Raw genomic sequence first — 12,137 nt, forward strand, 5'->3', positions numbered from 1 at the left:
TAATAAAATCTAGCAAATGAGGCTGCACTGCCTTCCCCCTTTACAGATGAACTGTCAAAACATTCCAATGGTGTGAGCTAGAATCTGCGCAGATTTCGCTGGCAAAGCGTAGAGACGTCAAGTACAGCCATGGCTCCCCAACATGCCTTGCTTCTGCTAATTATCCTGGCCGATGCCATCCATGGGCAACAGCAACAGTTAATGGAATACATGGAGAGGAGGTTGGCCGTCTTAGAGGTGAGTGTATGCAATTTGAATGGCAAGTGAGTCCTTCTTGTTTGCTGTATTTTTACACAGTATGGGGAGCTATGAAGTTGGCCATTGCAGGCACTAGGCAAACACTACTAGATGTTTCTGGAACATCTAGCAGTAAGCGAATAAATAGCTCCTACTTCAGGTTTCATCTAAGACTTTTTAGATTTGAAAATGATTCTTGAATTGAACTGTAATCTACAGATATACCAGACACAGTCACACCCTTTCATGGAAAGGAGATAATTGTCCATAACTGTAGGTGACTTCAGAGCTGAGACAATGTGGAGAATGTCTGTCAATGTGATCATTATTTCTTCTTATCTCTGAGAAATACAAGTAATGACAAAAAAGGACAGGTTTGCCAAATTTTAAAGCCTTCTTCCTTTCCTCAAATAGTCACAACTCTTTTGCAGACAAAGGAGCTTCTAATTTCAAAATACAATGGCCCTGTAATACCCACTCTATACATTTATCAATGAAATCTCTTTATCTGATAATCCTAGAGCAGATACCAGGCGTGTCACAGCAGCTGGATGCACAGCACTGACATAGAGGGTAAGATAACAAAAATGTCAAAGACCAGTTGTCTTTAAATCTAGGATAAAGTAAGTGCATTCTGTTCACTTTAAAAAGAAAACTCACTATCTTGCTAGGAAGCTTGACAATGTGACCACAAGGTGTACAATGATGGTGAAGAACTGAAAAGGCAGATTAAAATATTTCAGGTTTTTTTTCATGTCAGGAGTGACTTGAGAAACTGTAAATCACTTCTGGTGTGAGAGAATTGGCTGTCTGCAAGGATATTGCCCAGGTCCAGACGCCCGGATGTTTGATGTTAAGTAGCTTAACCTACCAGGATTTTAAAGCCACATTCCTGATTTTGAGAATCTATTGTTTTCCATATGGTACAGTTGACTCTACAATCTGTTAGATCAAGTATAAAATGGCATGCCAGAATAGCTAAATTATTTAGCCCACTAGGAACTAACTTGTCTATCTTGGTTCCTCTTTCTTTTAATCTGGAAGGAACATTGCTTTCTAAGGAGCTGTATTCAATCCTCATCATTCTGAAGTCATCTGTCTCCCTTCTTGTCTGTAGGAGCGGATCTCCCAGTGGCACGATCAGAGCAGCCGTTACTCCACTGAGCTGCGGGATTTCAAGAATAAGGTTGTGTCGATGCTGGAGACAGTGGAGAAAGACCGGGAAACAATCCGGGCAGAAGTGGAAAACACAGCAGTGCGAGTGGACCGACTGGAGCGAGAGGTGGACTATCTTGAAACTCAAAATCCTGCCCCACCCTGCGTGGAAGTAGATGACAAGCTCATGGAAAACCAGGTGTCCACGGCAAGGAAGCGCAAGAATGAGAAGTACGACAAATTGACAGGTGAGTGAAAGCCCTCCCAGAAAGCCTGTCCCAAGGTATGTTGTTGCATGAGGCGAAGCAGCAAATGATTTTACCTAACACTTAAATGTGCAGTCATGGAAAACCACATTACCTGAAGTGGAATTATCACTAGTTATAGCTTTCCCCCTGGGAATGGCAAATTTCAATAATAATCAATTAATCATTTGCTGACTCAGGGTCTGCTTGTTCATTAGGCAGAAGAAGACAGCCATCACCAGTGGTAAAAGCTGGGGTACAGTCAAGCGGCCTGCCAGGCATATTTCTGTTATGCAGGACAGGGCCCCCTAAAATAGACAATGCTTTTTCATAAAGAGAGCTGAAGCAAACTTCAGATAGAATTTATTAGTGGTTTTATACACACGGGGGATGGGTAGAGGGCTCAAATATCATAGTTTGATTGTATATCATGGATCTGTTCTGCTTCACATGACACCCAAGTACTGGACACCTCACTCGGCCTAATGGGAAGGCTATCTAAGCTTCACAACACACACCTACTGTAATGGAAAACTAAAAAAAAAAAATGCAAGGCTGGCTTCAATGTTTTCTTTTTCTTTTTGCTTGATATAATCATCCTACAAGTTCTTCAGCATGGTTTGTAGGTGCTATATTAGATCCCCAGAACATACGATTAAGCATGTATATATGCATGCATATATACTTATGTTTAGCTGCAGACATAACACTTAAAATACCTGTTATCATGATAGGAAAAACAGGAAGGAAAAAAAATTCACCTATTTTTTAGACCCTTGATTCTGAACAAGATCTTGCCATTACAGTTCCATAAAAATTTCATGATCTTCCTTTGCAATGTTGAACCTTGAAGAAGGGAGATATAGTACACACTTTCCCTTTCCCTTCCCAACACATAATGACTTTCCAACTGCCCCAAATTTATAGGGAGAATCCCAATTACAGCCAGCCATTTGTGGGTTTCGCTTTTGGAGATTTGACTGTTCACAGATTTGATTAATAGGTTCTCTCTGGGAATCTTGAAGTCCTTTTGCCATAGAGTTATGCTGGAAGACGTAGACATTCATAGAGAGAACACATCTCTAAGCATTTGTAGATTCTCCAGCATGCTTCTATGGTCAGCTTCCTGCAGAAGTTGACTATGGAGTTGCACTAGAGGATGGAGTGATTCCTAAAGGGAATCATTCTTTTAAAAATAACATTTTTATTTGTGCTTTTCCACTTTTGCAGCTATCCTGCCTCCTTAACCCAGTGAATGTGGATGGTTGACTAATCCTCTTTCATCCCACTTTTTCAGCTACTTTTAAAATGTCCCAATTTCTTTCCTCCTATACCTTTGTCCTCAGCTTTAAACTGAGTTCTTAAGTGCAAACATAGCTTGTGGCAGTTCAGAAGGGGGGTCTTTCTAGTGGGCTTTGGCAAAAGCAGACTGCTGCAGCCTCCCCAACTTGTATGTTCTTCCTTATTAATATTTTGCCATTTTGCCCCAAACTAACTAAAAGGCAAACTGACATTGGGACTCAACAGCATGAATTTTTGCTTAACATTACTTCTTTCATTTGTATTGTCTCATAATCTATTCAAACCAAGTTTATCTATACAGCATTCAGCATATTCACATATTTTACTTGTGAACAAACAGACTGCATTCAAATCCTTCCAAATGAAAGCTAGTAAACCTGATAGCATTTATAATCTGGAGCAAAACAAACAATCGAGGAAAACACAAAACTGAGTGCATTGGAATGGTACAACAACATGAAAACATTGGGATGTGAGTGAGGAGACACTTCAAGGACAAGTGACTTTCATTGTATAGGTGGGGGGAATGAGTTGGTAGGACATGGTGTCATTTGTCTATAGCAGGCCCAACAATGTAGCTATCAGCAGGAGGGAAATTATTTAGGGACCAGATCAGTATCACAGATAGAAAAGTACATCGTACGAAAGTCAGATTTGTGATAAGTACTTGGCTACAATGTTCCATACAATCTGATAACATCTTATTGAAGTCTGTGAGACTTAAGCAGTGTAACTGTTTGTGCAGGGTTGCAATATATGTCACTATCATTCAACCAAAGTACATTAGTTCCCTTTCACGGGATCGTGTTTGATGCAATAGCTGTTGGATATGTGTTGTACAAATGCCTCCCGTTTTATGGCAGAAATAAACATATTATTTCAGGATTCAAGTAAAATATTTTCCCCCAGTAATTAATTTATTGTAAATTGCATTGTTATGTAATATATAGTCTTACAAGTATCACATCCCTTATTGGATTCAATTTTCAAGTCATTAGCAAGTGGGCACAAAATCCGATGCCTTAACAAAAATGTTATTGTTAAGTTGCCACTATTGGGTTTTTATTTTTATTTTTCTGATAAGCAGACAAGCATGGGTCCCTCTAAGGAATTTGTTACATGCAAAAGTATAGGATTCATCTGTATGGAGTTGAAATCCATCAGTTTTTGGGGGGTGGGGTTGGGGGAATCAGATACTGCCAGATGAAATGTTCCTATCCAAATGCAAATAGTCCATCAGCATTCCAAATTTATGCAGCCAGCCAGAATTCATGAAAGCTTACGCTATAATAACTTTATGACTAGATAAGATGAATTATGCAGCTACTTTCCCACTGCCTGTACTATCTTATCTCCTTGTTATTTGTCCTGGAAAATCTGAAAAAGGTATGCACTGAATGGTTGTTCAACTAATTTGGAAAATCTCTTATTTCTCCAACAGTAGTGGCTTTAATTTTGTGACTGTTTGTTAAACTGATGGGGGAGCTAAGCACAAACTCTGCCCCAATGGGAAAGATTCATGTGGAGAGGCCAGGAACAGAGCTGGAAGCTGTAAGGGAAAAAAAAATAGGTTTCTGTCTGTGGAAGGGAATTGTGAAAGAAAGAGGCCTGGAGTAACAATTCTAGAAAGCCCTGGTTTATATATGTATGGAACCAAAAGTGATCACAAATAATACAGAATGCCCAAAATAAACCTTAAATCAAAACAAATGAGTCCTATATATTCAAAATATAGGCAAGTGTATAGTCAGCAATATCAAAATATGAATACAAAATATGAATACAAAAGACATTTATTTGTCATGCCAGAAGCGAATTGAGAATACAGTTATAATGTATAGAAAAACCACAAACAAGGCATGTCAATGGAGAGCAGAAATCCATAACCTCTATACACATTGATAAAGTATAGCATAAATGAAAATTAAAAAGAGAGAAAATCTAACAAGCAGCACAATGAATTTGTTGTTATAAGTCTTTAAATCAATTCCACCTTAGTTTTCTCAGCAAGATGGATCCAAAGGGCTTGTTGCTCCCTTGCTCTAGGGCAGAGTTTCTCAAACTGTAGTCCTCCAGACGTTTTAGACTTCAGCTTCCACAATTCCTAACAGATGGTAAGATGGTTGGGATTTCTGGGAGTTGAAGTCCAAAACACCTGGAGAAGCACAGTTTGAGAAACACAGCTCTAGGGCTGAGCGGGTCTGCATTACCCAAGGTCACCAATTGCTTTCCATGGCTGAGCAGGGAGTCAAACCATGGCCTTCTTTATTCCAAAGTCAAATCACGATGCCATACTGGCACACAAGCACAGTACACAGAGGAAAGAAAAATTTGACCAGAATCTCAATTCATAAAGTTCCGCTTAGGCAGCATATCTTGAAATGACAAGCCAATAAATTGACAAACAAACAACTGAAATACAACAGAAGCAGGCAAGCCAATATAATGATTCCTGTATACATTGCCATGTATCTAAAAGAGAAAATAAGAAACACAATGTAAAAGTAACTATAAAAATATCACTATCTGTGAGATTACTGGTTCTTGGACCAAGTCCATAAAACAACAAATCAATCTTCAGAAGCAAATCTGTTTCCCGCAGTTCACAGAAAGGCAGTGAGTTCAAAACACCACAGCAATGCTTGGAAAAAAACCTAAGTCAAAACCATTGAAAATAATGTCACTGTTTAATCATTAAATAAATGAACCACCTATAATTAACAACACATCTTAGTAAAATTATCTGAGGCAGTATCATGCAGGTTTGGGTGATAGCTCATTGTAAGTCTGATGAAAGATATATAACTGAAGTTACTGAACATTTTAACAAGATAGAATTGCATTATTTGAAGTGTCAAGTGCTCCAGCTTTAAAAAGCAGATAAACTCCCTGGCTACAATTAATAACTAGTTTCAGTAAGATTATCAGTAAGGGGAGAAAAGAAGGAAAAATTGTTCTGAGTTTTTTTTAATGCCCTTTGCTAGTCTTTGACCCAGCTTCGTCCAAATGTGTTGAGCTATATCTACCATCATCCTCAACATGATTGATAGCCATGCTGCATGCAGATAGATATGTGTCTATAATCTACCACTTCTGGTGTGCAGCATAGGCATCATTGTCTAACATTGTTGCAGAGCATCAGGTTGAAAAAGATTATCTTACACAACAGCCTGTGAAAAACATGTGCTATCCTGCAGAAACCACTACTGAAATAAAGGGGTCTGAAACAATCCGCTTCCAACAGGTGCAGCTTGAAGAGTTGAAAAAAGTTTCAGTGTGCCATCTTGTCCTTCATCTCAAGCAATGAAGTCTCTTCCGTCTGCCCTGAAAAGAAGGGACTTGCCCACAGTAAACAGTATTCAAAGCTTTCTCTAAAGTCCAGTCACTTGAACCCAGCTGCGTATTGCAGCAAACTCCACTAACGGGAAGTCAAATCAAAGCCAGGAGAGTAAAACGATACAGTTTGCCAGAAATAAATTAGAAACAGGCTTGCGGACTAGAATTAAAAGGTCACACCTGGATTAGGCTGATTTTATACAAGGGATCTTGGGATCAGGCATTCAGCAGTGAGCTGCAACTTGGGAAGTTGTATGTGAGGCTTCTTGACTTCCATCTTGAAACCACTAGAGCCAGTTTAATCCCTAAAGATTATAGTATATGGAGGGTGCAGTATATTTGGGAAAAATCAGAGATGACTTATGTGTGTGTAAATGAAACATAAACAGAAGTGTCTACTACTGTGTGGAAGCTGCCATTTGCTCATCAAGTCAAGACCATAGGAATTGCTTTTGTCAACCAGATGCCAACAGGAATCTCTCAAACAGACAGTGATAGGAATCCCACGCTACTTTCGATAATAGGACCAAACAGACATTCTTCTAAGCCATCAGGGACCTTAACTATGAACTGTTTTCTTCTCTAATCCAGCCTTCCAAACCATGTTATCACACTGGGGTTTTAATGTGGACAGCCCTGTTCTTCTGGTGCCTGCAGAATTCTGAAAAATGTCGTTTAGGGTGGAGCCTTTTGAATTCTCAGCTAGAGAGGTCCTCACTTTCCCAAACTACATTTCCCAGAATTCTGCTGGTAACAGAAGAACAGGGATGGCCATGTTAAAGCCCCAGTGTGCTAAGGATGTTAGTCTCATGATTTTCACATGGGTTGGGCTACATCTCCCATCATCTTCTAACCATCTTGGTCCATTTTAAACAACAGAAACACTGTATAGTAATGATCTGGGTGTACGAGAGGACCCTACAGCCAGTAATATCTATTGGGTCAATCAGCACAAGTTCCTAGAGAAGATGGGGAAAATAAAATGTAATAATTTTGGGAAATGGTGTGGAGAATTGTGCAATACAACTATTTTTTTTACAAACAGAAATAGTGGAAGAAGCACTGGTTTTTTTTTTACATGTTCCATTCCCTTGTACAAAGCAAGGGAATGTACGATGTATTGAGTGCCTTTTGTCTCAGCATGAGCACAGACTAAGGAGGAACACCAGTGGTTTAATTTCCTGCTAAAGCAGCCAAGCAAATAGTATATAAGTGAATCAGTTTATTGTCAAAGGTCATTGCAAGGTGAAAATAAAAACAGGGTTCCTGTAATAGTAAGGGACAGGGCTCATGTAATAATAAGCTTCAACCGAGGTTGTAATAAGGGGCAGGAATCCTGTCTCTTTAATGGTTGTACAGGAGAAGGAATTTCAGCATGAGAGACAATAATTGCTGACATTCCTCTCTACACAACTATTAAAAGTACAGGAACTCTGTCCCTTATTTCACCTGGCAACTCTATCTGAAGCTAAAGGAAGAAATCAGGGTTGGAAATCCTTGGACCTTCAGCTGTTTTTTAACCTCATCTCTCCCAGACACCAGCCTGCATGGCAAGGGATTATGGAAGCTGTACTCTAAACATCGGAAAGACCAAAGATACTGTATCCTATCCCCTGGAGTAAACTAAAGCATTCTGAGCCTACTTTAGAGAACACACTCTTAGAAAACATTTCTGAAGTGTCTCAAAAGCTCAGATTTTGAATGTGACTGACATTTTGGAATGTAGGGTTTGCTTACATAATTTCATGTTTTTAAGGAGACAGCCATGTTAGTCTTCCAGAGCACAAAAAGGAAAAAGGAGGAGCAAACTAGTGTAATTTTGGAGTCTGCTGTAGTCCAGTATGAGCATTCGTGGTTATCAATCCACTTCTTCAGAGGTACTGATGGAAGACAATATCACTGACGAAGTATTTATGCACAGTTACAATAATAGCACAAAAATGTAATGGAATACAGAAACACGCAAGACTTTTGGGACAATACAGCTGAGGACTGTTATATTCTCATCCTGCCCTTCCAACTATTTACTATGCTTAACTACTGGGCTATGTATTATTGTAGTCGATCAGAGCATCTGAAGAAGTGGATGAATATCCACAGAGGCCTTTCCTGAAATAAATCACTCCCAAAGGTGCTCTTAGCTGTTTCTTTCTCTTTCTCTGCCCAATTTCTCTTTTTGTGCGATGATTTTGTTTCATTTTGATGTACTTTTGCCAACTGTGTACTATTGCTTTGTATGAGAAATCAACTGTATAATAACTATGCCTTCACTATTCTTTATAGACTGCAGTGACACGGTATCCCAGGTGAAAGCCATGAAGATTTTAAAGCGCTTTGGTAGCACAGCTGGACTTTGGACCAAAGATCCTGTGGGTAATTCAGAAAAAATTTATGTGTTCGATGGTACTAGCAATGACACTGTTTATGTCTTTCCCAGAATGAGGGAGTTCACACTCTTCTCTGCTACCAGGAAAGCTGCACGTATCAAGCTACCCTACCCATGGGTTGGCACTGGACATTTGGTGTATGGGGCGCATCTGTATTATATTCGACGACATGGCACTTTCCAGGTCATAAAGTTTAGCCTGGCTAACAAGACTATTGTTGATAGCTCTGTCTTCCCAGCTGAAGAGCAGATCCCTGTCTTCGGCCTTTCATCCTATAACTACATTGATCTGGCAGCAGATGAAGAGGGGATCTGGGCAATTTATGCCACCCAAGAAAATGAGAGGAACATAGCTCTGGCCAAACTAGACCCAGCATCTCTAGATATTGAGCAAATGTGGGACACGCCATGCCCTCGCGAGAATGCGGAAAGTGCATTTGTCATCTGTGGAGCTCTCTACGTGGTGTACAATACGCGGCTGCCCAGTCGGTCCCGGATCCAGTGTGTCTTTGATGTCAGTGGTTCTATGGCATCTGAAGATGCTGCCCTGGTGTACTTCCCCAAGCGGTACGGCTCTCACTCCAGCATGAAGTACAACCCCAAAGAAAGGCAGATCTATGCCTGGGATGATGGCTATCAGCTCATCTACCGCATGGAGATGAAGAAGAAAACTGAAATCTGAGAAAGGTCAAGGGTAGTGGTGGAAAAATGTTCTACTGCCTCAATAGCTGCCCTTTGGTGACAAGTGCCATATAACATGTACAACAGCAGCAACTGACAGGGCTAGACTTTTTAAAAAAGGAATTGCTTCCTGATAACATTAAATGCTTTTCAATAAGATATTGTCTGGATTTTTTTGGAACAAAGTTGGACTGATTGATGCTTGCTTTTCAAATAGGTTAAAACTGAAAAAAGCTTTTTATGAAATGAAGAAGGATGAAAAATCCTCTTATGTTAGGGTAACATTCCATGTATACGTCATTCCTTTCCCACCACCACAAAGAAAACAGTGGAATAAATTCAGTTTAGATCTAAGGCATATGTAGTGCAACGTCTGTGCTGTTCTATAGCTTAGAAATCACCAAAACAATGCTACTCTTTCATAGATTTCTCTTTTGGAAAGACAGCTAAAGAACGATTTTCTAACTAAGCAGGCAGGAACTGTTGACTTCAAGGTAATGCAACAAGGCTGCGCTGCCCCTCCCCCCCCCAACACACACAGATTGAGAGAGACAGAAAGACTGATTAATTTAACAAGAGTTATCTGTCTTCTAGTTTTTCTTGTCCTCAGATGTTATAGCATAATTGGACAATTGAGGTGGCAGCTTCCTGCTTGGTTCTTGCACCTTGTTATTCCCATGTTCACACTCCTTTATAATAATCAGATTAAGCCTCTCTCTCCCATTCTCTATCTCTTTCATTCTGTTTCCTTCTTTGGCATAAGATAGCTTAGAAAACTTACTTTTTTATAGTTCATCTTACAGAATGTCCCAGTGGCTGTGCTGGCTTGGGGCTCTAAGAACGGTAATCCAAAGTAACATTTCCAAGCAACACTTGCATTAACATTTCTTGTCCTGACAACAATCCTTCTAATGATCTTCTGAGTTTCTTTATTTAAATGATTTCTTGTTAAAGAATCACTAACTTTGATGATATTAGTACAGTCATCATAGAGCATCCTTGCCAGTTATTGAGAAAGAAAACAATTTTTTAAAATTCCCAGTTTTCATTTCTGATTATTTTTTGTTCTGAAAAGAAAAATCAATGAGAATTAACTGTCTTTAAGCCTTTAACAATGCAGTTTTTGTATTCATTTTGTATTAATTGATTTATTAATGTTGTTCTTGAGCTACCATTTTATTTTTTCCTTTCTACTTAATTTCTATAAAAGAACACTATATTGTCTTTCCCTGAAAATAAGACAGTGTCTTATATTAATTTTTTGCTCCCAAAGATGCGCTCGGTCTTATTTTCAGGGGATGTCTTATTCATCCCAAACCAGCATAACCAAACAAGCTGTGAACCGTATCAAGAATTTCTTGTTATTACCATTATTTCCATGTACAACAATCTATGGTATGTACATTTACCAATCCTGCATGGTCTGGTGTTCTGTTTGGTGGGCATGCTTCCAAACACAAACTTTGCTAGGTCTTACTTTCGGGGAAGTCCTTATGTTTAACAATTCAGCAAAACCTCTACTAGGTTTTATTTTCATGGAAACATGGTATGCTTCGATATCTGACTTCATGGTTTTTGCAGATCATAGACAAGGAGGCTCTGTTGACTATCATACAAGCAGTGTATGGTTGTGTGTTATAGCATGGCTTATGTAGGGCAGGTGGTAGCATGGTGTACAAAGACAGAGACTTTTCCTGGGTTTCTATTCCACCAGGACCCCTGGCATGTTGAAGGCAATGGTCAATAATGGCAAAGATCATAGATGTACAGTACAATTTTGTATTGCATAACTTTGTGTTGTTTCCTGGCTCATCTCCCCAAACCCACTTTGGCAGTCATCAGCTGCATCAAGCAATGGAGAACGGTCTCCTGGAACTGGGGCGCTGCAGGATGACATTTCCTGTGCATTTCCACCATTGACTTGCAATGCAACAAGGAGTTGTGGCAGAAGTCCTGCTTCTGATGGAAGTATTACAACTTGGAGATGGCTAGAAACATTATCTTGTAGGGCTCTGAGATCTCAATCACTCAGTGCTGGCAGTTAAGGTAGATTTGAGTAGAGTATTTGTGATCATAGTGATGGGGCCATGATTGTAAATATCAATAGGAAACACCAATCAGTGTGGAAGTCTAACCTATGTTCAACAGGATGCCTCAACTAGCAAAGGCTGGCTGTTTCCCTCTGTTAGAGAACAGAGCTGTATGTGTTTCAGCCAGTCATGTTTTCTATATTCTAAGGCTGTGCTGTTCAAAGTAATTGTCACAAGCATATTAAAATGAAAAAAATCCTCGTCTCCTACATCAGTCTGAGAAGCAGCCTTCTAAGGTGCTCTACTTGTTGGAAGTGAAGAAACATCAAAGCTTGTACAGAGGAATTAGTGAGAGTTGGTCCTAGAGATATGTCTGCCCTTTTGTTTCTCCTCTTTCTTTCTTTATTGATTTATATACTAAAGCCTTTTGTTTCCTTGCTACCTACAGGAGTCACTTCTCCCTTCTTCCAAAAGTTAGATAGTTTTTTATGTCCCTTTGTCTGGAGAGAGAGCATCCATGATACTCCTGCATCAGGACAGCTCACACCCATAAATGAAAGCCAGCTTTAGGGGCTCTTCTAAAATAGAAATAATATTATTTTGTCTAGATTCCTGTCTATCCCAGATAGATTTCCTGAAACAATAAATGCACCTTTCCCCTTTTTTAACCTTATAAGAGCATCCTGAGTATTTATCTCTTGTTTTCTGACCCAAGCTCATATTACTTTGGCTATGTTGTGTTCTACTTGATATGTGTATATGTGT

At 39.5% G+C, this 12,137-nt stretch overlaps 1 protein-coding gene across 1 annotated transcript; it reads left to right on the forward strand.

Moving 5' to 3' along the window:
- Positions 1-9,501, forward strand: olfml3 (olfactomedin like 3). The gene is made up of 3 exons (XM_003220572.4): positions 1-237; positions 1,355-1,640; positions 8,559-9,501. The coding sequence occupies exons 1-3, from the start codon at positions 130-132 to the stop codon at positions 9,341-9,343; spliced, it is 1,179 nt and encodes a 392-aa protein (XP_003220620.1). The 5' UTR covers positions 1-129; the 3' UTR covers positions 9,344-9,501.
- Positions 9,502-12,137: the final 2,636 nt, after the last annotated feature.

This window comes from Anolis carolinensis, chromosome 4 (genome assembly GCF_035594765.1).
Source record: "Anolis carolinensis isolate JA03-04 chromosome 4, rAnoCar3.1.pri, whole genome shotgun sequence".
Lineage (NCBI taxonomy): Eukaryota > Metazoa > Chordata > Lepidosauria > Squamata > Dactyloidae > Anolis > Anolis carolinensis.